The sequence below is a fragment of the Pelobates fuscus genome, chromosome 10 (genome assembly GCF_036172605.1).
Source record: "Pelobates fuscus isolate aPelFus1 chromosome 10, aPelFus1.pri, whole genome shotgun sequence".
NCBI lineage: Eukaryota > Metazoa > Chordata > Amphibia > Anura > Pelobatidae > Pelobates > Pelobates fuscus.
In genome coordinates this window covers 66,774,246-66,796,359 of record NC_086326.1, presented here as the reverse complement: position 1 = coordinate 66,796,359, position 22,114 = coordinate 66,774,246, and the positions used below count along the sequence as shown (strand labels likewise).

Here is a 22,114-nt window from a genome sequence, read left to right as displayed (position 1 = left end):
TTAAAATGGCCACCGCCACATGTTCGTTTGTCGAATGGCGGCCACTTCGACTACTTCGGCTTTATCCGAAGTGCCATATAAAAAGTACCAATCCTTTCCCAAAGCATTTAAAGGGCCAGAAACAGTCTTTTAAAAGTCCATGAGCCCAAAATAATGTTTTAAAAGGGCCATACACCCCAGGGCAATAGTCGCAGGGCAGAAGGCTGGCAAGCAAACCACTCCAGGACCAAGTGACGAAGGGCACTTTGTCACAGCTACGTTAGTAAGTAAGAGACATATATGACATATATGACGTAGACATTGTGGTGCTGCCATCTTGCACAAGCATAGCAGTCAAGGCACAGTCAGACAGCCACTCAGAGAGAGATGTGGGTGGAGGTAAGACAGCGTGACTAGGAAATCCCCCACTGGTCCAAAGGAGGAGGGTAGAAAAGCAGCAGCATTGTTCAGAGAGCTTAGGAACAATGACATTGGTCCTCTCCCCCCATTTCCGTTCTCAGCAGGCTGCAGCAGTGTGTCTTGGTTGCCCGGCAACTGTAAGCATGATTAACATTTCTATGTGTTTGTCCAGGAACCCCTTCTTCAGTAGTGCCCTCCAAAGGATATATTTGCTCATTGGCCGGGGGGTAGCACCCCAAAATGGACACAGTGATCAGGAGCTCAGGCACTGCACTTCTGCTCCATTTAAAGGCTAGACTCCGTCCCTGCTAATGAAGAACTTAAACTTCACAGAAACACAGCATCGGGGAAGAGGTTGGGCTGGCAAGAACCAACTGTTTGTCTACCTGCAAAAAGTAGATTAACAAATACTGTGGAGTTGATGCTCACAGACACTTTGCCCTATAACAAGATATAGTAGTCATAGTGCTTATAGTGATAGTTTAATTGAATATTCCAAGTACCATTGAATAAACCCTATCACTTGCAGAGGTATTTACAACATGACAAAAACACATTCTTGTTTTAACCTTTAGACGTGTAAAGTTAATTAAAATTGTTATGGACAATACCAATTAACAGTCAGATACTGTAAAAAAAAACAATAAACTTTGTTTCTTGCATTCCTACCACATCCATGCTAGTTTCATTTCCTGAATAATGGTGAGAGAGATGAGTTTCTGAGTTCTCTTTCTCTCCTATCTTCCCTCACTAATACTGATGTTTTCCAAAGTAGAGAAACACTTTAACACTGTTTCATTAAATGGAGACTGATGTGGATACTGTATATATATTATTATTTATTTACTTATTTTTTTGAAGGTACCAGGCCCAGACAGACCACCGGGCAAACCGGATAATGCAGAGAATTAAGGGTCCCTTAGCCTCAGAACTATGAACCTTTTGATTCCCCTAAGAGTTTTATTACTTAACTTTTTTTTCTCCACCTGATCTGTTCTGGGAAAATGCAAGTTTGAAGCAATGTGCTATGTTTGAAGTCTATATGAAGGTACTGATAATTATATTTTTACCTAGTATAGTGCCATAGCTTGGCTATCTGTCATTCTATCTCACATTCTGTACTGCAAGTAAATGTGTTTACTGCACAGATGTTATGTATTAGAGGTATTGTCCCTTTATTCAGTAATGACCAGCTCAATTAGGTGTAACGAGAAAAGGCCACGTTTGTGACCGCAGCCTATCAATATTGCTACAGAAGTTGTGTAAAAAATCACAATATGGCCCTGTGGACCAAATTCAGCAAACACCATGTTTACCACAGTCACTGTAACTGTTGGAGGAAAGCAATACTTTCTGGGACTCTATGATACTGCCAGACAAGTGGGAAATTAAGGAAAGGATTCAAGCTTACCTTGATAAAGTTTTCATCAATGAAACCGGTCGGATCTGAGCATTTGGCTACATCATCCTATCCTGGCAGCGGAGATAGAATCGTTTTAGATAACTTTCCTCCGACAGCAGGAATCCAGACTCAGAGTTGGCTTCAGGATGGACTATTGGACACAATGTTTTCCAATCAGATTAGGTCCCGAGGACCATACTGTGCCTTTATACGCTGCTTATGTAACATATTTGCTTGTAAGTGTGCGGTATCTTCATCCTTATCAATTTGTAATATGGTTTTATACTACGTATGTTTTTTTTATGTAAAGTGTTTAAAGATTGTGTAGAGTGACCATTATACTATATATTGATCCTTATGATATTCCCTCTATTTGGCAACCTAATGATCATGAAGATCAAGTAAACATGTAGTGGTCTCTATGATATTCCAATTTTATGGGTATGTTGTTTTATTTTGGGGATTTATATATGAGGGTGTTTTAATTCAATATTCAACCTGGTTTGTAATTCAAAACACTATTCTGTTTTTTTACTCACTTTTTACACTACATATTTAAAGACATATATTTAAAAATCCAATGCAAATTAGAATCTCTTGTCCTATCTAATCATTTCAAACAGAGTAAAGTAAGTGGATGAATAAAATATTATGTAAAATTTAGGCAAGTCAAGTACTCAATCACTAACCAAACCTTTGAATGCATCATGGTGAGATTGGCTTGAATTCATAAATGTACCTTTTTCTTAAGTTACATAGAGGTTTCTAAATGGTACACATTAGGTGGCGTGACAAAATCACTGGAATCAAATTTAAACAGAATACAGATGTTAAACGCAAGAGAATTCCAGATAGACCTGGCATAGGAATGGAGTCATCATCACTTTTCAGATGGCCCAAATGTTTGCCCTAAATGGTTCCATATTTTTGGTAGCTAAGGCAGTGGTGTTTTTCCAGAGATTTTCAGAGTGTAAACATCATACATTCCATAATAACATTGCCTGAAAAAAATATTATATATCATAAACGCCGAAGACAATCATGACAGGTGTATAGTCGCCATTTGGGCAGTCGGAATCCAGGACAAACCACCCCCATAACCTAACCCAATAACACACGGACACTAAGTATTATGGGGAAATTTGTCCACAGCTTTATTAACCAATAATTATAATAATAATAATAATAATAATAATAATAACAATAATAAATTAACATATTTAACATGGGTCATTGCCCCCCATACTCCGCCCCCTCGCATCCTGTTCCTTCGGCTACCATACAAAAGGCAATGACCCCCATATAATAACACCTATACATATTTATAACATATTTATAACATACACCAACATTCCAAAGTGCCAACCAACCATTAACCACGGCAGGGGTATACCCGGATACCCCTGCCCCACCAGGTTCTGAGTCACCTCCAGGACTCGAAACCTCTCAACCACCGATGACCACAATCTGTTTATTCCACCTCACGTTCATCCAGGGGAGCCTATTTCCTCTCCTTCGGCTCCCCGTCCCGCCGCTGTGAAAGAAACGGGTTAAATAAACACATAACAAACAAAGGGAGGGTGGGTGGGACAAACTCAACCAGGTAGAAAGTTAGAATGACTCACCTAAAATGGCTGCTCATTTAAATAGCCAATCCTACTTACCCATAATCCAACCCTTGCTTACTTCCTCCTAAGCCCGCCTCCTAACCCCTGTCAAGGCCTTTTTCCGCTTAGCTGCGCTCTAGCTACATGGGGCTACATGACAGGTGTATAGTCGCCATTTGGGCAGTCGGAATCCAGGACAAACCACCCCCATAACCTAACCCAATAACACACGGACACTAAGTATTATGGGGAAATTTGTCCACAGCTTTATTAACCAATAATTATAATAATAATAATAATAATAACAATAATAAATTAACATATTGAACATGGGTCATTGCCCCCCATACTCCGCCCCCTCGCATCCTGTTCCTTCGGCTACCATACAAAAGGCAATGACCCCCATATAATAACACCTATACATATTTATAACATATTTATAACATACACCAACATTCCAAAGTGCCAACCAACCATTAACCACGGCAGGGGTATACCCGGATACCCCTGCCCCACCAGGTTCTGAGTCACCTCCAGGACTCGAAACCTCTCAACCACCGATGACCACAATCTGTTTATTCCACCTCACGTTTATCCAGGGGAGCCTATTTCCTCTCCTTCGGCTCCCCGTCCCGCCACAAGCTCAGACCTTGACCCCTTAAGCTGTCTGAGCTCCGCCACCCCGAAGAAACAGAGCCATCCGGATACCATCCTGCCAACCCAAGTTGAGCAGGTCCAAACCCACCTCCGAGAGGTGAACACCATCCGAGCGGTAGTATCCTGGCAACCCTTCCTCCAGCTCAAGGTGCCTTACCACCACACCCCCTACCTTCCGCACAAAGCTTGCCATCAAGCTATTCACCTTCTTCCTGCACCTATCCATAGCTAGCGGATCCCGAGCGTGCCGCCACCGGCGCCTCGGGACAATCTCCGACCAAACCAACATGACCCCCGGAAGCAGGCCCCTCAACTTATTGATGTCCTGCTTCATCCACTTCACCAGCCGTCGTTGCGGCGTAAGGCCCAGGTCATTACCCCCAATATGCAGGACCAGTAAGTCTGGCGTGTATCCCGCCGCCAGCATCCCAAACAGTTTACCACAAACATCCCCCCAGCAGAAACCCCGATACCCAAACCAGCGAACTGCCAACTGGCCTCTCGGAAAACCCAGCTGCTGGCCTTGCGCTCGAGCTGCGGCCCTCCTCTCGGCCCAGAAGACAAAAGAATGGCCCACGATCCATGCCTCGCGCCCTGGGGGGAAAAAACAAATGATGAGGGAAGTCCGACAGAGACCCCCACCCCAGCCCAAATAACACAGTGAACCATTTCAGTACAGCCAGTTACAAGTCTCTCATCCCCAAAATATATATATATATATTTTTTTTGCATAAAACGGTCCCCAAACTCATTACTCCAACAGACCCAATCGGACATAGGAACGGAATCTTACCGATTCCCACCTCCCGATCCGCTTCACCACCTCGTCCCCCAATCCCAACCGAGCCGCCTCCGTGGCAGCCCCAATACGGAACGAGTGCGTTCCAAATCGTTCAGCACGAAGCCCTAACTTGCCCAAGCCCAACCGAAAAACTTTCGTGAACTGAAACCGAGAGAGGGAGGATCCGTCGGCATGCACCAACAAGGAACCCCCCATCGCTGGCCTCCGCGCCAGGTACTCTGCCGTAGCAGCCAACGGGCACAAAGCCGAGCCCGGCAAGGCCCCCAGTGCCACGTCCCGGCCCACGCCGCGGACGTCCGTTTTGGATCTGCCGAGGTGCACCACCACCTTCCCTTCCAAGACACAAACCCCCGAAAATTGCAGGCCCCCCTGCACCCTCTTATTAGCGCTCACCAGTTCCCCAATTTGGAATGCCCCAAAAAACGCCAAAATAAACGCCACCTTGAACAGCGAAGCCTCGAACCCATCGAAACAGATTTCGGGCAACAAACCCACCAAATCCCCCAGTAGTCGAACCGACACCGGGCGCCTGGTATCCGGCGACCTGCGTCCCTTGCGATAGCCCTTCAGGGCCTGCCTGATAATGAAGGTCTTAGTAAAGTCCTCCTTCCCATGCCATCTGAACCAAAACGCCATCGCCGCCATGGACCTGTCCACCATGGCAGGCGACGCCCCTTTTGCCAGCAACTGACAAGTGTACCACAGGAAAGCATCCCGCAGGGCCTCCCCGCTGTCCATGGCCAGCCCGTCCAGCGACCGCTCCCACAAGCCCCAAACCTTACTGTACGAGGCCCAAGTGGCCGGCGCCAGGGAAGCCTTCACAAGTCCTCCAAGCAGGATGTTCCCAGCTGCCAAATCTCGTCCGGGCAAGCCTGCCCGTCCTTCGAAGCCCCCGGCGCCACCAGCCAGAATCGGGACCACTGAAAACGAGACAGAGCATCAGCCACCTCATTCAAATAACCGGGAACATGCCGCGCGCGAAAAACAACATTCCGAGACATACACAGCAATACCAGTCGCCTAAGCAGCCTAACCACCGGCCTTGAGGCCGCAGACTGACGATTCACCGCGTGAACCACCGCCATGTTATCCGAGAAAAAGACCACTTTCCGATCACGCAGCCTGTCGCCCCATAGTGCCATCGCAACCACTAACGGGAACAACTCAAGGAAAGCCAAGTTGCGCATAAGAGGGCTCGAACCCCAAGAGTCCGGCCACCTCTCCGCACACCAGCAGCCACCAAAATATGCCCCAAAACCCACGCTGCCCGATGCATCCGTGAAAAGCTCAAGCTCGGCCGATGACTGGCCCTCCTGCCTGAACAACACTGTCCCATTAAAATCCCGCAAGAAGGCCTCCCAAATGCCCAAGTCCGCCTTCATGGCCGCCGACACCCGGATGAAATGGTGCGGGGACCGAACCCCCGCAGTAGCGGCCGACAGGCTGCGACTGAAGACCCTTCCCATCGGAATGACCCGACACGCAAAATTGAGCAGCCCAATCAAAGACTGGAGCTGCCGCAGAGTAACCTTGCGCGCCCCCGCCACAGCAGCCACCGCCCCTCGAAGCCTGTACAGCTTATCTCGTGGCAGCCGACATTCACCCAACCCAGAGTCAATCTCCAGACCCAGGAAACTCAGAGACGTGGTCGGGCCTTCAGTTTTTTCCGCCGCCAGCGGAACCCCGAAGTGGCCCGCCACCCACTCAACCGTCCGCAGCAGGCGCAGGCAATCCAAGGAATCAGCCGGCCCCACGCACAGAAAATCATCCAGATAATGTACAATAAAACGATTCCCCGCTTCCACCCGTACCACCCATTCGAGAAAAGTGCTAAATTTCTCAAAATAGGAGCACGAAATGGAACAACCCATGGGCAGGCACAAGTCCACGAAGTAGTCCCCTTCGAAGAAACACCCCAGCAGGTGATGACAGTCCCGGTGGACCGGCAGCAGCCGAAACGCGGCCTCAATATCCACCTTCGCCATCAGAGCCCCACGCCCGGCCCGCCGGACCAAATCGACCGCCCGGTTGAAAGACGCATAAGACACCGAGCACAAGTCCTTATGAATACCGTCATTCACCGACTCCCCTTTCGGGTACGAGAGATGGTGAATGAGCCTAAATTTACCCGGCTCCTTCTTGGGAACCACCCCGAGTGGAGAAATCCGCAGGCCTTCCAGCGGAGGCACTGCGAACGGGCCCGCCATGCGGCCTAGCCCGACTTCCTTGCCCAGCTTCTCCCTAACCACGTCCGGGAAGTCAGCCACAGACTTCAGGTTGCGCAGCCTCCCCGATCCCCCCTTCCGCTCCTGAAACGGAATGAAAAACCCCTTCGCAAAACCCGCCAGGAGCACAGCGGCATCCGCCCTGTTATCGTAGCGGCTTAGCCATGGCTCCATCGCGCTTAACCTCACTGGGGTTAAGCCCAGGGGAAGCGGATGCTCCCCCGGCCGCGGCAGCAGCACCGGCGCCACCGGACTTCCCTTTCTTGAAGCAGCGGTTCAACAGCGGCCGGAGCACTCGTGCTTGAAGCGACAGGTGGTCCCCCATTTGCATTGGCCCTCATTATAGAGCCAACATAAGCCCTTTGGTAAGGCGGCCGACGAGGCGGACTGCCCCCTAGCGCCGGCCGAGTTCTGAAAGGGCTGCGCCTTTTGCGCCATCATTAACTTCATCCAGAGCGGCAGGTCCATTTGGTCCCACCGCATACCCGGGTTAGCCGCCAGCCGCTGCCTAAACTGCTCGTCATACCGCCACCACGCCAACCCCCCGTAAGTCCGGTACGCTTCCCAAATGCCATCCAAATAACAAAACAGAGAGGAGCATAACCCCGGCGATTTCTCGCCGAGCACGCTAGCCAGCACACAAAAAGCCCTCAGCCAATTCCCAAAGGATTTCGGAATCTTGCGATACCGCTTCCTCTTCTCCTCCTCCTCCTTCTTCTCGTCCTTCTTATCCTCCTCCTTGAGGTCTATAAAGTCCTCCAAGGGGAGGAGGGAGAAGATCTCACAAAACTCCCCCTTCCATATCTTATCCTTCACGTCCTGCTTCAAATGGACCCCCAACGGGCCCGCAAACGACACATACGCGTGCTGTCTAGCCGCGTCGGGAATACCCCCGGTCAACTCAGCCCGCTCGCTCCCAATCTCCCCTACTTCCTGCGGCACCACCATGTCCCTGTCAGGGTACCTGAGGCCTCTACCTCTAAGGGAGGTAGAGATTTGGTGGTTTGCCCGTCCAGGCGAGCTGTTTCCTTCGTTCCTCGCGGTTCATCCAGTCACTTAAACACCGGCCGCGAGGAATCCACGTCCTTTTCTAGCGGGACGCTCAATACGTGACGTCATGACGCTATCACGAGCGACCTGTCACTCAAGTGTCCGATATCCAATCGGCACTTGTCAGAGGCGTGATTACCATCCAGAGCCAGGGTATTTAAGCTTACTTCTCTCTTCAGCTCATTGCCCTGTCGTGGTTCTAGCTTGTCTAGTCACTCAGTGCTCTGGTATTCTAGTTTACTCTATTTGGTTTTGACTCGGCTTGTTGTACTACCCTGCTTCTCTGTTCTCCCTTGACCCGGCTTGTCTCTCGCTTATCTGTCTTCCCGTTCCCTCGACCTCGGCTTGTCTCTGACTATTCTCTATTACTCTCGGTACGTTAGTCCGGCCATTCTAAGGCCCGGTATACGTACCTTTCCACTCTTTGTACTCTGCGTGTTGGATCCCTGTCCCGATCCTGACATTACGACAGGGCCAATGGATCCTGCAGGTACAAACAGTCAGCTTGGTTCTTCTGATCCCAGGTTTGACGCCATGGAGCATAGGATGGATCAGATGGCTCTAGCACTACAGGCACTTTTGTCTCGTGCTAGTAACCCACCTGAGGAGACACGTACTCCTTCTATTTCTCCTGCAGTCTCAGGTCTAGAGGTAGCCACTGTAGGTGCTTCTTCCCGTATTACCCCACCAGTACGTTATGGCGGGTCACCGGAGAAGTGCCGTGGTTTTCTGAACCAGATTAGCATCCATTTCGAATTTCAACCCCGCTCTTATCCTACAGATAGAGCGAAGGTTGGATTTGTTATTACTTTACTCATTGAGAAAGCTCTGAGATGGGCCAATCCTTTATGGGAGAATGATAATCCACTAGTCTATAATTATAATGCCTTTGTAGCTGCGTTTAGAAGAACTTTTGACCCTCCTGGTAGAAAGGTCAATGCAGCTAGATTACTGTTGCGCCTTAGACAGGACAATCGAACACTTGTGGACTATGCACTAGAGTTCAGGTCCTTGGCGGCAGAAGTTAAGTGGAACGAACAGGCTTATATAGATGTGTTTCTGAATGGGTTATCAGATGTAATTCTTGACGAGGTCGCTACTAGAGAACTCCCTGAGAATTTGGAGGATTTAATTTCTTTTATATCTCGTATTGATGAACGCATAAGAGAGAGGCAGAACACTCGAGATAGGACCCGTAGACCCTCCTTTAAACTAGCGCCTACCTTTCAAAATTCTGAGTTCGAGGACTTACGTATTTCTGAACCTATGCAGATAGGCAGTACTCATCTCACAGAGAGAGAGAGACAGTACAGAAGAAGGGAGGGTTTATGTATGTATTGTGGAGTCAGAGGACATTTACGCCTAAATTGTCCTAATCGTTCGGGAAACGCTCGCACCTAAGTTTCTCTAGAGGACAGGCCTTGGGTGTTTCTACTTTGTCCTCTATTCACAACTACAAAGAGTTCAGGCTTCTGTTACCCGTTTCTTTGAGGTGGGAGAAGGGAGTAGTAAAGACTATGGCACTAATCGATTCTGGAGCTGCTGAGAGCTTTATAGATCAGGGTTTTGTTGCCAAGCATGCTATCCCATCCCAGTTAAAAGAGACACCACTGGCTGTTGAGGCCATCGATGGTAGACCGTTACTTGAGCCTGTTATTTTCCATGAGACCATACCGATTAACTTAACTGTTGGCATCCTACATAAAGAGGATATATCCTTAATGCTCATTTCTTCTCCGTCTATTCCCATAGTCCTGGGGTACTCCTGGTTGAGGAGACACAACCCTATTATTAATTGGGAGTCAGGGGAGATAGTTTCGTGGGGAAAGAATTGTCAAGAAAAATGCTTGCGGAAGGTCTTACCTCTCGGATTAACTAACACATCGACTACCTCTGACAATCCTACAGAGACACAAATTCCGCCTCAGTATCTAGATTTAAAGGCAGTATTTGACAAAAAGAAAGCCGATACCTTACCCCCACACAGGTCCTTTGATTGCAAAATTAACCTACTCCCTGGTACCATGCCTCCCAGAGGTCATGTATACCCATTATCTACGAAAGAGAACTCAGTTCTAGAGGAGTATATTCACGAGAATTTAGACAAGGGATTCATCAGGAGGTCCTCCTCCCCTGCCGGGGCTGGATTTTTTTTTGTTAAAAAGAAAGATGGTTCTTTGAGACCTTGTATTGATTATCGAGGCTTGAATAAGATAACCATTAAAAATGCCTACCCGATTCCCTTGATCACCGAGCTCTTCGATCGTTTGAAGGGCTCTACAATTTTCACCAAGTTAGACCTCAGAGGGGCATATAACTTGGTGAGAATCCAGCAGGGACATGAGTGGATGACGGCATTCAATACTCGCTATGGTCACTATGAATATACGGTTATGCCTTTTGGGTTATGCAATGCACCAGCGGTATTCCAAGATCTGATAAATGAGGTTCTTAGGGAATTTCAGCAAGAGTGTGTCATTGTATACCTAGATGATATACTTATACATTCTAGTGAGATTGAGACTCATCACAAGCAAGTCAGGAGGGTTTTGCACAAGCTTCTTCAGCATGGTTTGTACTGCAAGTTGGAGAAATGTAGCTTTGATCAAACCCAGGTAACCTTTCTCGGCTATGTGATCTCTGGGGAGGGATTTAAGATGGATCCGGATAAACTCCAGTCCATTCTAGAGTGGCCTTTACCCAAAGGTCTTAAAGCCGTACAGAGATTTATTGGTTTTTCCAATTATTATAGGCGCTTTATTAAGGGCTATTCTTCTATTATCGCACCTATCACTAATATGACCAAACAGGGGGCTGATACTAAGAATTGGACTACTGAAGCTCTTCTTGCGTTCAAAACTCTCAAGGAGCTTTTCGCTTCCGCTCCAATTTTAGTTCACCCCGACACTTCCCTGCCTTTTCTGCTTGAGGTAGACGCATCAGAGACTGGTTTAGGTGCTGTCCTATCTCAAAGGTTGGGTGTTGATAAACCATTACATCCATGTGGATTTTTCTCTAAAAAATTGTCCGGTACTGAGAGCAGATATGACATTGGTGACAGAGAATTACTAGCGGTTATCAAAGCTTTGAAAGAGTGGAGACATTTATTGGAAGGTACTTTACATCCTGTTACCATTCTAACAGACCACAAAAATTTGTCTTATATCGGAGAGGCCAAGCGTTTGTCCTCCAGGCAGGCTCGTTGGTCATTGTTTCTTACCCATTTCAATTACGTTCTGACTTACAGACCTGGCTCAAAGAATTCTAAAGCCGATGCGCTATCTCGCCAATTTGAGCCTTCTGCTTCAGTTGAACCACTTGTGTCCTCCATTGTACCCAAATGCAATATTATTGCTAATACCAGTCTTAAAATTCATTCTCCGCTACTTGACCAGATCTTGAAGTCACAACATCTAGCTCCCGGAAACACTCCTGAGGGAAGAAACTTTGTTCCTCCTGAACTTCAACTGGAGCTCTTACAATGTTTTCACGAAAGTAAGATAGCTGGTCATCCTGGTATTCGCAAGACATACTCTCTGATATCCAAGGATTTCTGGTGGCCTTCACTTCGAAAAGATATTGAGGAGTTCGTCGCAGCTTGTGAGACTTGTGCCAAGACTAAACTACCTCATGCTTCTCCATGTGGCCTGTTACACCCCTTGGACGTTCCTGAGAAACCTTGGTCCTGTTTGTCCATTGACTTTATCGTTGATTTACCTGCTTCCAAGAGACAAACTGTTATTCTCACGGTGGTGGATAGATTTACTAAGATGGCTCATTTCGTACCATTACCTAAACTTCCGACTTCTCCTGAATTGGCGGAGATTTTTGCGAGAGAGGTTTTTCGCCTACATGGGATTCCTTCGGAGATTGTTTCTGATAGAGGTTCTCAATTTGTCTCACGTTTCTGGAGATCCTTTTGTTCTCAAATGGGTATCAAATTGAACTTCTCCTCTGCCTATCACCCTCAGTCTAACGGAGCTGCTGAACGTACTAATCAAAAGATCGAACAGTATCTACGTTGCTTTGTTTCCGAACACCAGGACGATTGGGTCGGTCTGATTCCTTGGGCGGAGTTCGCACACAATAACCTTGTTTGTGATTCAACTCGCTCTAGCCCTTTCTTCATGAACTATGGCTTTCATCCTTCGATTTTTCCTTCGGTTTCCTCTTCTCAGGGGATACCGTCGGTTGATGATCATGTCGCCAACCTGAAGAGATTATGGGATCAGACTCGGCAAATTCTATTACATAGTTCTTCGTTGTTCAGGAAACACGCTGACAAGCATAGAAGAGCGGCTCCTGTTTTTGTTCCTGGGGATAGGGTATGGTTGAGTACTAAGAATATTCGCCTAAAAGTTCCATCTATGAAGTTTGCTCCTCGCTACATAGGTCCTTACAGGATTCTCACTCGTATCAACCCGGTTGCGTATCGCCTTGCTCTGCCACCTGCCTTACGCATTCCTAACTCTTTTCATGTCTCCTTGTTGAAACCTCTTATTTGCAACAAATTCTCCTCTAAGGTTTCCTCCCCTCGTCCTGTTCAGGTGGAGGGTCGGGAGGAGTACGAGGTCAGCTCCATCATTGATTCCAGAATTTCAAGGGGAAAATTGCAATATCTGGTCAACTGGAGGGGATATGGTCCTGAGGAGAGGAGTTGGGTACCTCAGGAGGACGTTCATGCGTCTCGCCTTCGCAGAGCATTTCACCTCCGCTTCCCATCTCGCCCCGGTTCCTTCCGCCCGGTGGGCGTATCTGAGAGGGGGGGTACTGTCAGGGTACCTGAGGCCTCTACCTCTAAGGGAGGTAGAGATTTGGTGGTTTGCCCGTCCAGGCGAGCTGTTTCCTTCGTTCCTCGCGGTTCATCCAGTCACTTAAACACCGGCCGCGAGGAATCCACGTCCTTTTCTAGCGGGACGCTCAATACGTGACGTCATGACGCTATCACGAGCGACCTGTCACTCAAGTGTCCGATATCCAATCGGCACTTGTCAGAGGCGTGATTACCATCCAGAGCCAGGGTATTTAAGCTTACTTCTCTCTTCAGCTCATTGCCCTGTCGTGGTTCTAGCTTGTCTAGTCACTCAGTGCTCTGGTATTCTAGTTTACTCTATTTGGTTTTGACTCGGCTTGTTGTACTACCCTGCTTCTCTGTTCTCCCTTGACCCGGCTTGTCTCTCGCTTATCTGTCTTCCCGTTCCCTCGACCTCGGCTTGTCTCTGACTATTCTCTATTACTCTCGGTACGTTAGTCCGGCCATTCTAAGGCCCGGTATACGTACCTTTCCACTCTTTGTACTCTGCGTGTTGGATCCCTGTCCCGATCCTGACAGTCCCCGCCCGAACTAGGCCCTGTGGAGTTCCCAACCCGAGAGCCCGTAGCCACAGCACCCGGAGCCCACACCTGACCAATGCCGCTAGTGTCACCCCCCACCCCCAATGAGTGGAGTAGTGCCTGAAGTGTGGTAATTAAAGCGCTAGAGTGTATTGACCCACTGGACTCACCGGCCAAGCCCCCCGAAACCGGGACGGTGGGGGCTGCAGTGCAGATCGCCCGACATCCAGGAAGAGGAACTTCCGCTGCTGTCTCGCCGACCGGGGAGCCCACCCGGTGATCAGCCTGCGAGGAGGCGGAACGGCTCCGAGATCTAGGACAAGGAGAAGAAGTCCTGGGTGTAACGGACATCAATACCCCTCCCGTCACGACCCCGGGAGCGCCTGCTCTGTACCGAAGCCTCCCGCTGACCTCTACCACCACGTGGCACCCTGGAACCCCTGGGGCTACGACTCCTCCCGTCTCTACTAGTAGGCCACCCCTGCCGACCATACCTAGGGGCTGCCGCACATTCCCCTGCCGAGCTGTCCGAGGGGGAGCAGTGCCGACCCGACCTCCCCCGCGCCTCCCGGGACCCCTGCGATCTAACGGGTGATGGACTGTCGCTACCACTCCCAGAATCCGGGCCCCCCCGCCGCCCGACCACTACCGAGGATCCCGGTCCCCGACCTCCTTTAGTCTTCCGACTGACTGCCTCCGGAACCCCTTTTCCTGCGCCTACCACCACCGCCCCTTTACCCTTACCCCCCTGCTGACTAGACCCCGACAGCCCGGACCTACCCACCACCCCTACGGGGGACCCGCTCTCTGACCTGGCCACCTCTCGAGACCCCCCCCCCGCCCCTGGAACTCACACCTTTCGATCTACGTTTACGCTTAGGGGCCCCGGGACCCTCCCCCCTTAGGACTATGGCCTGGGCACCCCCCACTGGCCTACTCCCGCCTCTCTCCGTGGCAGAGCTCCCCCTAACGACCTTCCCGCCAAGAGGGCCCCGGCCGGAGCCCCCTGCACTTGCCTGTTGCCTCCCAGGCCGGCCATGCGGTCTCCCGGATCCAGCCTCGTCATCCTCGGTACTCTCCGATGGGGGGGAAGCCCGCCCAGACCTCCCCTCCGTGGGTCTTGCAACACCAGGGGGCCGCCCGGCCACTTCCGACCCGAAAGCAGCAGCGCCCCCCGTCCACGACATCCTTCTGCCGCCGAGTGCTCGTCCGAGGCTCCGTCCGCACGCGGGGAGGCAAGGCCTCGACCACGCGGCTCCCGGGCCTGCTGCCGGTCGCAACCGAAACCCCACTGCTTCCGGGGACAACTTCACCGGGCCCCGTGCCCGGTCTCCCGCCATCGCCGTCCCGATCCGCCGCCTCCGCCAGGGCAGGGCCGAGCTGTGCCCGTAGCCAGTCCACACCCTGATGCCGTGCTGCCGACCTGATCCCCTCCAGCAACCGCTCCACGTCGTCCATTGGCCCTGCAGAGGAGACAAAGAAAATCCAACCAAGCAAAGTCCGCGCACACCGAGGTGAACACAAACTCAACCAGGTAGAAAGTTAGAATGACTCACCTAAAATGGCTGCTCATTTAAATAGCCAATCCTACTTACCCATAATCCAACCCTTGCTTACTTCCTCCTAAGCCCGCCTCCTAACCCCTGTCAAGGCCTTTTTCCGCTTAGCTGCGCTCTAGCTACATGGGGCTACAATAAGGGTGGGCGTATTTACATTCTAAATGGTCTACAGCCGTGGTGTTTATCCAACTATTCCATAGCCACTAAACACTTATGACCATAGAGAATAATACCTGTGTCAGTCAATATTTACAACAAGCAAAGAAACAATCTTCAGGAGTATTTCGTCATGTTTCCTACTGCCTTTCACTTGATGTTTTCTTTTGTTTTCTTGGATAATACAATGTGAACAATCAAGAAATATGTTTTAGCATTCCAAGTTTCGTTTCGTTTCTCTCTTAGAATGTAAGTTCTAGTGTCTCTCCCTCTACCCTATAAAAGCACAGTAGCAGTGCCACTTCATGCAGACAGCAGAGGTAACAGCACAGATATCCAGAGGACAAGGTCTTCTTTAGAAACTAAACTGTTATCATGACGTAAGTACGGAATTCAATTAACAATATTTTGGTTTTCCTTATCAGCATTTTATCATAGATACAATTATTATATCAATGCAATAGAACCTGAATTACATAATTATTATTATTATTTTTATTATTTTTATTTTATTATTTATATAGCGCCAACAAATTCCGTAGCGCTGTACAATGGGTGGACTAACAGACACATAATTGAGATCAGACCACTTGACGTACAGGAACAGAGGGGGTTGAGGGCCCTGCTCAATGAGCTTACATGCTAGAGGGAGTGGGATATAGTGACACAAAGGGTTGAAGTAGGGGAATTAAATAGTTTGTTAGAGAAGGGTTTATTGAGTGCTTGGTAGGTCATTTTTGACAGTTGCAGGAAAGGAGTGATGGGGTGGGGGATGAGAAGCCTGCTGACAGTTTAATTGATACGCTTTAATGAAGAAGTGAGTTTTCAAAGATTTTATGAAGGAGTGGAGGCTGGGTGAAAGTCTGATTAAGGAGGGAAGGGAGTTCCACAGAATAGGTGCAGCCCTAGAGAAGTCTTGAAGGCGAGCATCAGAGGTGGGGATCCGGGCAGAGGATAGGCGTAGGTCTTGGGATGAGTGCAGGGGTCTTGACGGGACATACTTGTGTATGAGGGAGGATAGGTATGTTGGAGCAGCATTATGTAGGGATTTGAATATATTTTGGATATATTTTTAAAGGCGAAAACAGGTATTATTTTGGTGCAAAGTGCTAAATAATGACCAGTCACCATGGAAACCAATAAAATATCTCTGCAATTTGCAACTTGCACTAAAATTAGCATCTGTTTTGCCTTAACAATTATCTCCCAAAGTTGTTAAGTAACTAGTAATTAATTCTTTAACCAGTGACTGGAACAGAAAATGTAAAATGCAGAGCTGTATTAATATGAATGTATTGTGCATAAATGTATATGCGGATTTATACCAAGTACTGAGGTAACATGATTATTCTTTAATTTAACCCACTGAGTGCCATTGTGACATATTTTATTAGGTTAGTGTCTATAGATCTGTGAGTGTTTTGTGGTTTTGTTTTTTAAAGACACACAATATTTTTATGGCACAAAATTAAAATACTCTCAGAAAGAAATGATTATATATATATAATATATATATATATGAACAACATATGTATAAAATATTAATACAATGCTTTAATTATTTTATAATATATTATAAAATATAAATATATATATAAATCAAATTTTATTAATCATTTCTCACACTTTTTTTATTTTATTCATATAAAATTAAGCATCATATATAAATATTTGATGTGAAATGAAAGCCCTGTTTCCCCTGAACAAAAATTATGTATTAAGTGTGGGTACACTTAATATGAAACCTCCATTTTCAACTAGCAACACTCACCCATAAATATATACAGATATGAACATACACAAACATCCATATGAAAATAAAAGCATCTATCCAGTCGGCATCCTTAAAACAAAGAAGACATTTTAGAGCATACTCTTACCCTCCATCATTCCTTACTACCACCCACAGTGCTCTTCTGTAATTAACAGTCCACAATTTCTCCATCAGTTGAAAATACAACAAATCAGGTTTACAAACCCCTCAATCATCTAAAATAAGTTGTTCATGTTGACATTTGTACAGGGTTATTCACTAAAATGAGAACTGCTGAGGATTCAAAGGAAATTTCTAAACTAAAAAAGCTGAATTAGAAATCAATATTCATGTAAATTTTGTTTACATTTGTCTATTTTGGCGTTAAATTTGAAATTCAAATTCAGTTTGATTTCTTGGCAATTCAGCTGATACACTCAATTAATTAATATTATCCAAATTTAGATGAAATTGACATTATTAATGTGGATTATGGAGCCTGGCATCGGGCCTGTGAGAGATCTTTGTTTCAAATGGTTTAAATACACTCTAACACAGAACCAAGGGACGAACATGATATACTGTTGCAATTAATAATGTTTGCTCCACTTTTTCTTCAATAGTGCGACAAATTTGAAAACACACTTGCTGCAACTAAACTGTCATTTTACATGGGGTATACAAGAGAAGTATAGTGACATTCATGAAATAGAAGAAAGACTACACAATCAACTGGAATTTTTGGTCAGCAACTACAAATACATGGTGTACAATCTATTGGCTTATATAAAACATCTACAGAGTGAGTACACAGAATCCATTGCTAATTTGGATGAAGCAGAAAAGAATTGCTTGTCTACATCAAATGGAACAAACTGCAAACTGCTGGTGATCTATGGTAACTATGCCTGGGTGCACTACTACTTAAATCAATTGGAAAAATCTCAATTGTACATTGACAAGGTAAACAATGTTTACAAAGAACTACAACAAACAAATGATCCTAAAGATATCCCTGAAATCTATGGTGAACAAGGGTGGTCTCTGTTGATGTTTCATCGAAAACATTATGAAAAAGCCAAAGACTGTTTTGAGAAGGCACTCATAGGGGCTCCAAAAGATCCTGAGTGGAACTCTGGTTACGCCACTGCAGTTTATCGATTGGTAACTTTTGAAGGCATAAAACATTCAGATCAGCAAGATATGTTGTTAAAACTGTTGATACAAGCTATAGAACTGAATCCAAAGGATTCAGTGGTGAAGGCACTGCTTGGTTTGACGCTACAATATCTGAATAGGACACAGGAAGGACTAAAATGGATAGAAGAAGCTCTAGAACAGACACCAAACCTTCCATATTTACTTTGCTATGTTGCTATATTTTATAGGAGAGCAGGGATGGCTGATAAAGCCATTTGTGTTCTGAAAACAGCTCTGGTTTTAATTCCTAATTCAGGATTTCATCATCATCAGCTTGGCCTATGTTACAGGAGCAAAATGATTGACAAGGCAAGAATGGCAAACTCATATTATCAAAATAAAAGAACAAACTCATGTGAAATACAGGAACTAATTCAGAAAGCCATATTTCACTTTGAAATGGGATTGGAATTAAAAAAAACACATGTGTATGCATATACTGATTTAGCCAACATGTATAGAGAGGCTAATGAGTACAAAAAAGCAGAGGAAACATTCCAAAAAGTATTGTCCTTTATAAACCTTACAGATTATGAAAAACAGGAAATTCATTTCCATTATGGTAATTTTGAACAATATGTTAACAAATCTGAAAAAGAAGCTATACGACATTACAAGGAAGCACTCCTCATACCAGGTACTTTCCGTGATAAACAAAAATGTGAGAATGCATTGAAAAAACTGGCAGAGAGGAAGGTCACTAGATACCCTACAGATGCATCTGGATTCAGTCTGCTTGGGTTTGTTTATAAAATACAGCAAAAGTCAGCTGATGCAATCGAATGTTATGAAAAAGCCCTGAAGCTGGATCCACATAATGAAGAATATTTAAGTAATCTCTGTGAATTGAAACTGGCAATATGAAGAAACTGCTGTGAGATGAGCAATATGGACTCCAATACAAACCTTATATATCGCTTATAATTAAAAATATCCTTTACACGATCCGCATATAGGTGGGCAAAGGAACATCCTAATGGAGTGTCTTATTTTCCTCCCTGTCCTCTCTTAGGTGTCTACCATATTAAAGTCAATTTTGATTAACAGTTTGGTTGGGGTTTAATGTCATAAAAAAAATTGTTAAAATCTGCTAATCACTACAATGAAAATGTTGAAATGTGATATTTTGTGCTGAATGTTTTAAAGACTATATTGGTGTGATTGTTAATTGTAAAATAAAAACACTTATTTTTAAAGTAAGTTTTTTTTTATTAAAAAAAATTGAATGCCCTTATGAGTGAGTATTCAATACATAGTCTTTGAAAATAATTATTTAAAAAATTCCACAGGTGCCCAACCTAACATAACATGCTGCACCTGTATAACATAACATGCTGCACCTTTTCTACAGCATTTAGAAATGTTTGCAATGTTGTCGCGGTGTCTTGATATTAAGTGTTATATGGTGTCAAACATTCACTTTACATGTAAAATAAATACATACACAAATAAAAATAAACTGATATTGCAAGAATTGTGAAACCAGTAAAATAGATGATGCAAGCTTGTTAGCAAAAAGAAAGACAATGGCCGCAATGTTTTGTTTGCTTGATGATTCAGAGTTCAATCCGTGGCACCAAAACACAAAATGATTGATGGGAAAAAAATAACCAGTGGTAGTGATGTAGAATTATTAAACATCTTTATTGAACTTGTATTGAATTATTGTACTAACTCCATTTTAACCTCACACTGTGAGAAACCCTCCATTTTGTCCTCATTACCTGACAGATCCTCCATTTTAATCCATTTCAAATTACATGACATGACAGAGTTTCCCAGCACATTTAATACAATGAACAGAGACTGTATTTTCTATAAAGACATGACTAACCCAGGAATTGCTGAATTTCCTTTAACTTGCAACATAGTATAATTTGAAGGCCATGAGAACACTGTACTAATGAAATGTTCTATTCATAAGAGAACCTTGCACCTGACCACAAGACCTGACATCACTGACTGTGTAAAATGACACTCAAGCCCCCCTTTCCACCGAGTAAACCTCATGCTAGGGAAGATGGCGCTTGAGCCCTCTGTCCCCACACGTGTCCAGAACAATACCACCTATCGGTGGGTGGACACTTAGCTAACCACTTAGTTTTTGAGCCAATTAATTATATTGATAGGTGGACACTAACACAGACACTTAACAATTAATCCAATTAATGATGTTTATTTACTGATATCTTGATAATCAATGATGACGCAAAATGCCTCTTAAAAGGGCCTGCGAGCCCGCTCTTGCTTCACTTGCCAATAAATTTCCTCGAAGTTATTTTAACCTGAACTCCGTGTGTCAGTCTGAATTACTTCAGCGTATATACGCAATTTAATTTTCTCTAATTTGGACAGGAACAGATAGACATTTAAACATCTTTGTTTATTTCTAAATTACACTATAACAGTAGCAGACACCGACTAAATGCAGTAAAACTGTATACTGTGTGTGTGTATATATATATATTATTATATATATATATACTGATTTTGGGGATTGGGGATTTAATAATTTTGATAACAACTGTTATCAAAATTATTAAATCCCCATTCCCATAAATCCCCATTCCCCAAAATTAGGTTTAATGTCAAAATGTACAGACTTTCCATTTCTTGAATGGAAAATAAAACAAACGCAATTGAAATAGCTCAACACAACGAATGGTTTAAAAGATGTTTCCCCAAATTCAACTGATATACACACATTTTTTACTGCTCCTCCACTTTTCTCCTCTTTTGGTAACTTCTTCTCCATTGATTTGTAAAACAAAAAATGAGCTATAAAATCACAAATTAGAAAGCGCAAAGAAAATTATATATTACAACTCTTTAACCACCCAGTAGTTGGGGCTAATATCGTAGCAGCTCAACACAATAAGAACTTTCCCAAAAATTCTAGCAAACAAGATTTCTTTTCAAAGAATGTGTAAGTGCTTAGTGGATAAGACCCATATATTTCAAGTATCCACGTAACACTGTATCAAATTGAAATCAATGTATCTGTTATAGCATAACAGTATTTCGGTCTGATCAGACCCCTCACGAACCGGTGATCAATGGAACGCTGAAGCTGCACACCGCTGCAGAGATTTCTGGGAAGCTGTTCTCTTACATCAACACGCTTCGCCCTTTCACTCTGGGGTTTTTCAAGATAAAGAGAGCGGCTACTGTAGGTGGCAATTTATATACTCTCAATGGCATAATTTCGTTACACAAATCCCAGTGCACACTTGCCTATACTTCGGCACAACTTTTCATGTGTTTTGCAACTTGTCATAAAGTCAACATCTTTCATAATGTCCAACTGAATTATCATATTGCTGCATAGTAAGCATTCAAAACATTAAGACATCGTCGTTTCACATATAATATATTTAAAACCAAATACTTTAATAGTTTCTACAGTTACAAATCAATGGACGCAAACACATAGAGATCAATGTAAGTAGAAGGGATCATTAACTCTAATTTGTTTCTCACTATAAACAGCAACTGTTTTAAAATATTATCATCATTTTTTTAAATATTCTGAAATATTACAACTTACTTAAGAAAAATAGAAATAAAAATCACGATCTGGTAGTCAATAAAAGAAAAAATACAAAGGCGTTTTCATAAATAAAAATATTATAAAAATGAATGTAAAAATAAATGGTTGCACATATAGATCTAAAACTAAATTGCTAATCAAGATATATATGTGATACATCTACTTCATATATTTATGACTGGATAATAACTATTCAAATTCATTTTATTTAAAGTATGTTCACTAATTCCAGTTCTCCATTCAGACCTGATGGAACTAACTTCTTTATATTATAGATCCAGAACATTTCTCTCCATGGTACATTGATGTGTTGAACACCACAATATTTTAGTAATTTGGGATTACTATAGTGACATTCATATAATGTTTTGATACAGTGTGTTGCATGTATTGTCTTTTAATATTATAAGCATGTTCTCT

At 44.8% G+C, this 22,114-nt stretch overlaps 1 protein-coding gene across 2 annotated transcripts in view; it reads left to right on the top strand.

Moving 5' to 3' along the window:
* LOC134575838 (interferon-induced protein with tetratricopeptide repeats 5-like) overlaps positions 1–19,296 on the top strand; it is a 210,526-nt gene extending 191,230 nt beyond the window's left edge. For both annotated transcript variants that reach the window (XM_063435273.1, XM_063435274.1), the window contains exons 2-3: positions 15,540–15,571; positions 17,568–19,296. In XM_063435273.1, the coding sequence (XP_063291343.1) occupies positions 15,567–15,571; positions 17,568–19,008 (1,446 nt within the window). In that variant the 5' untranslated portion in view covers positions 15,540–15,566 and the 3' untranslated portion in view covers positions 19,009–19,296. The remainder of the gene's footprint in view (positions 1–15,539; positions 15,572–17,567) is intronic.
* Positions 19,297–22,114: the final 2,818 nt, after the last annotated feature.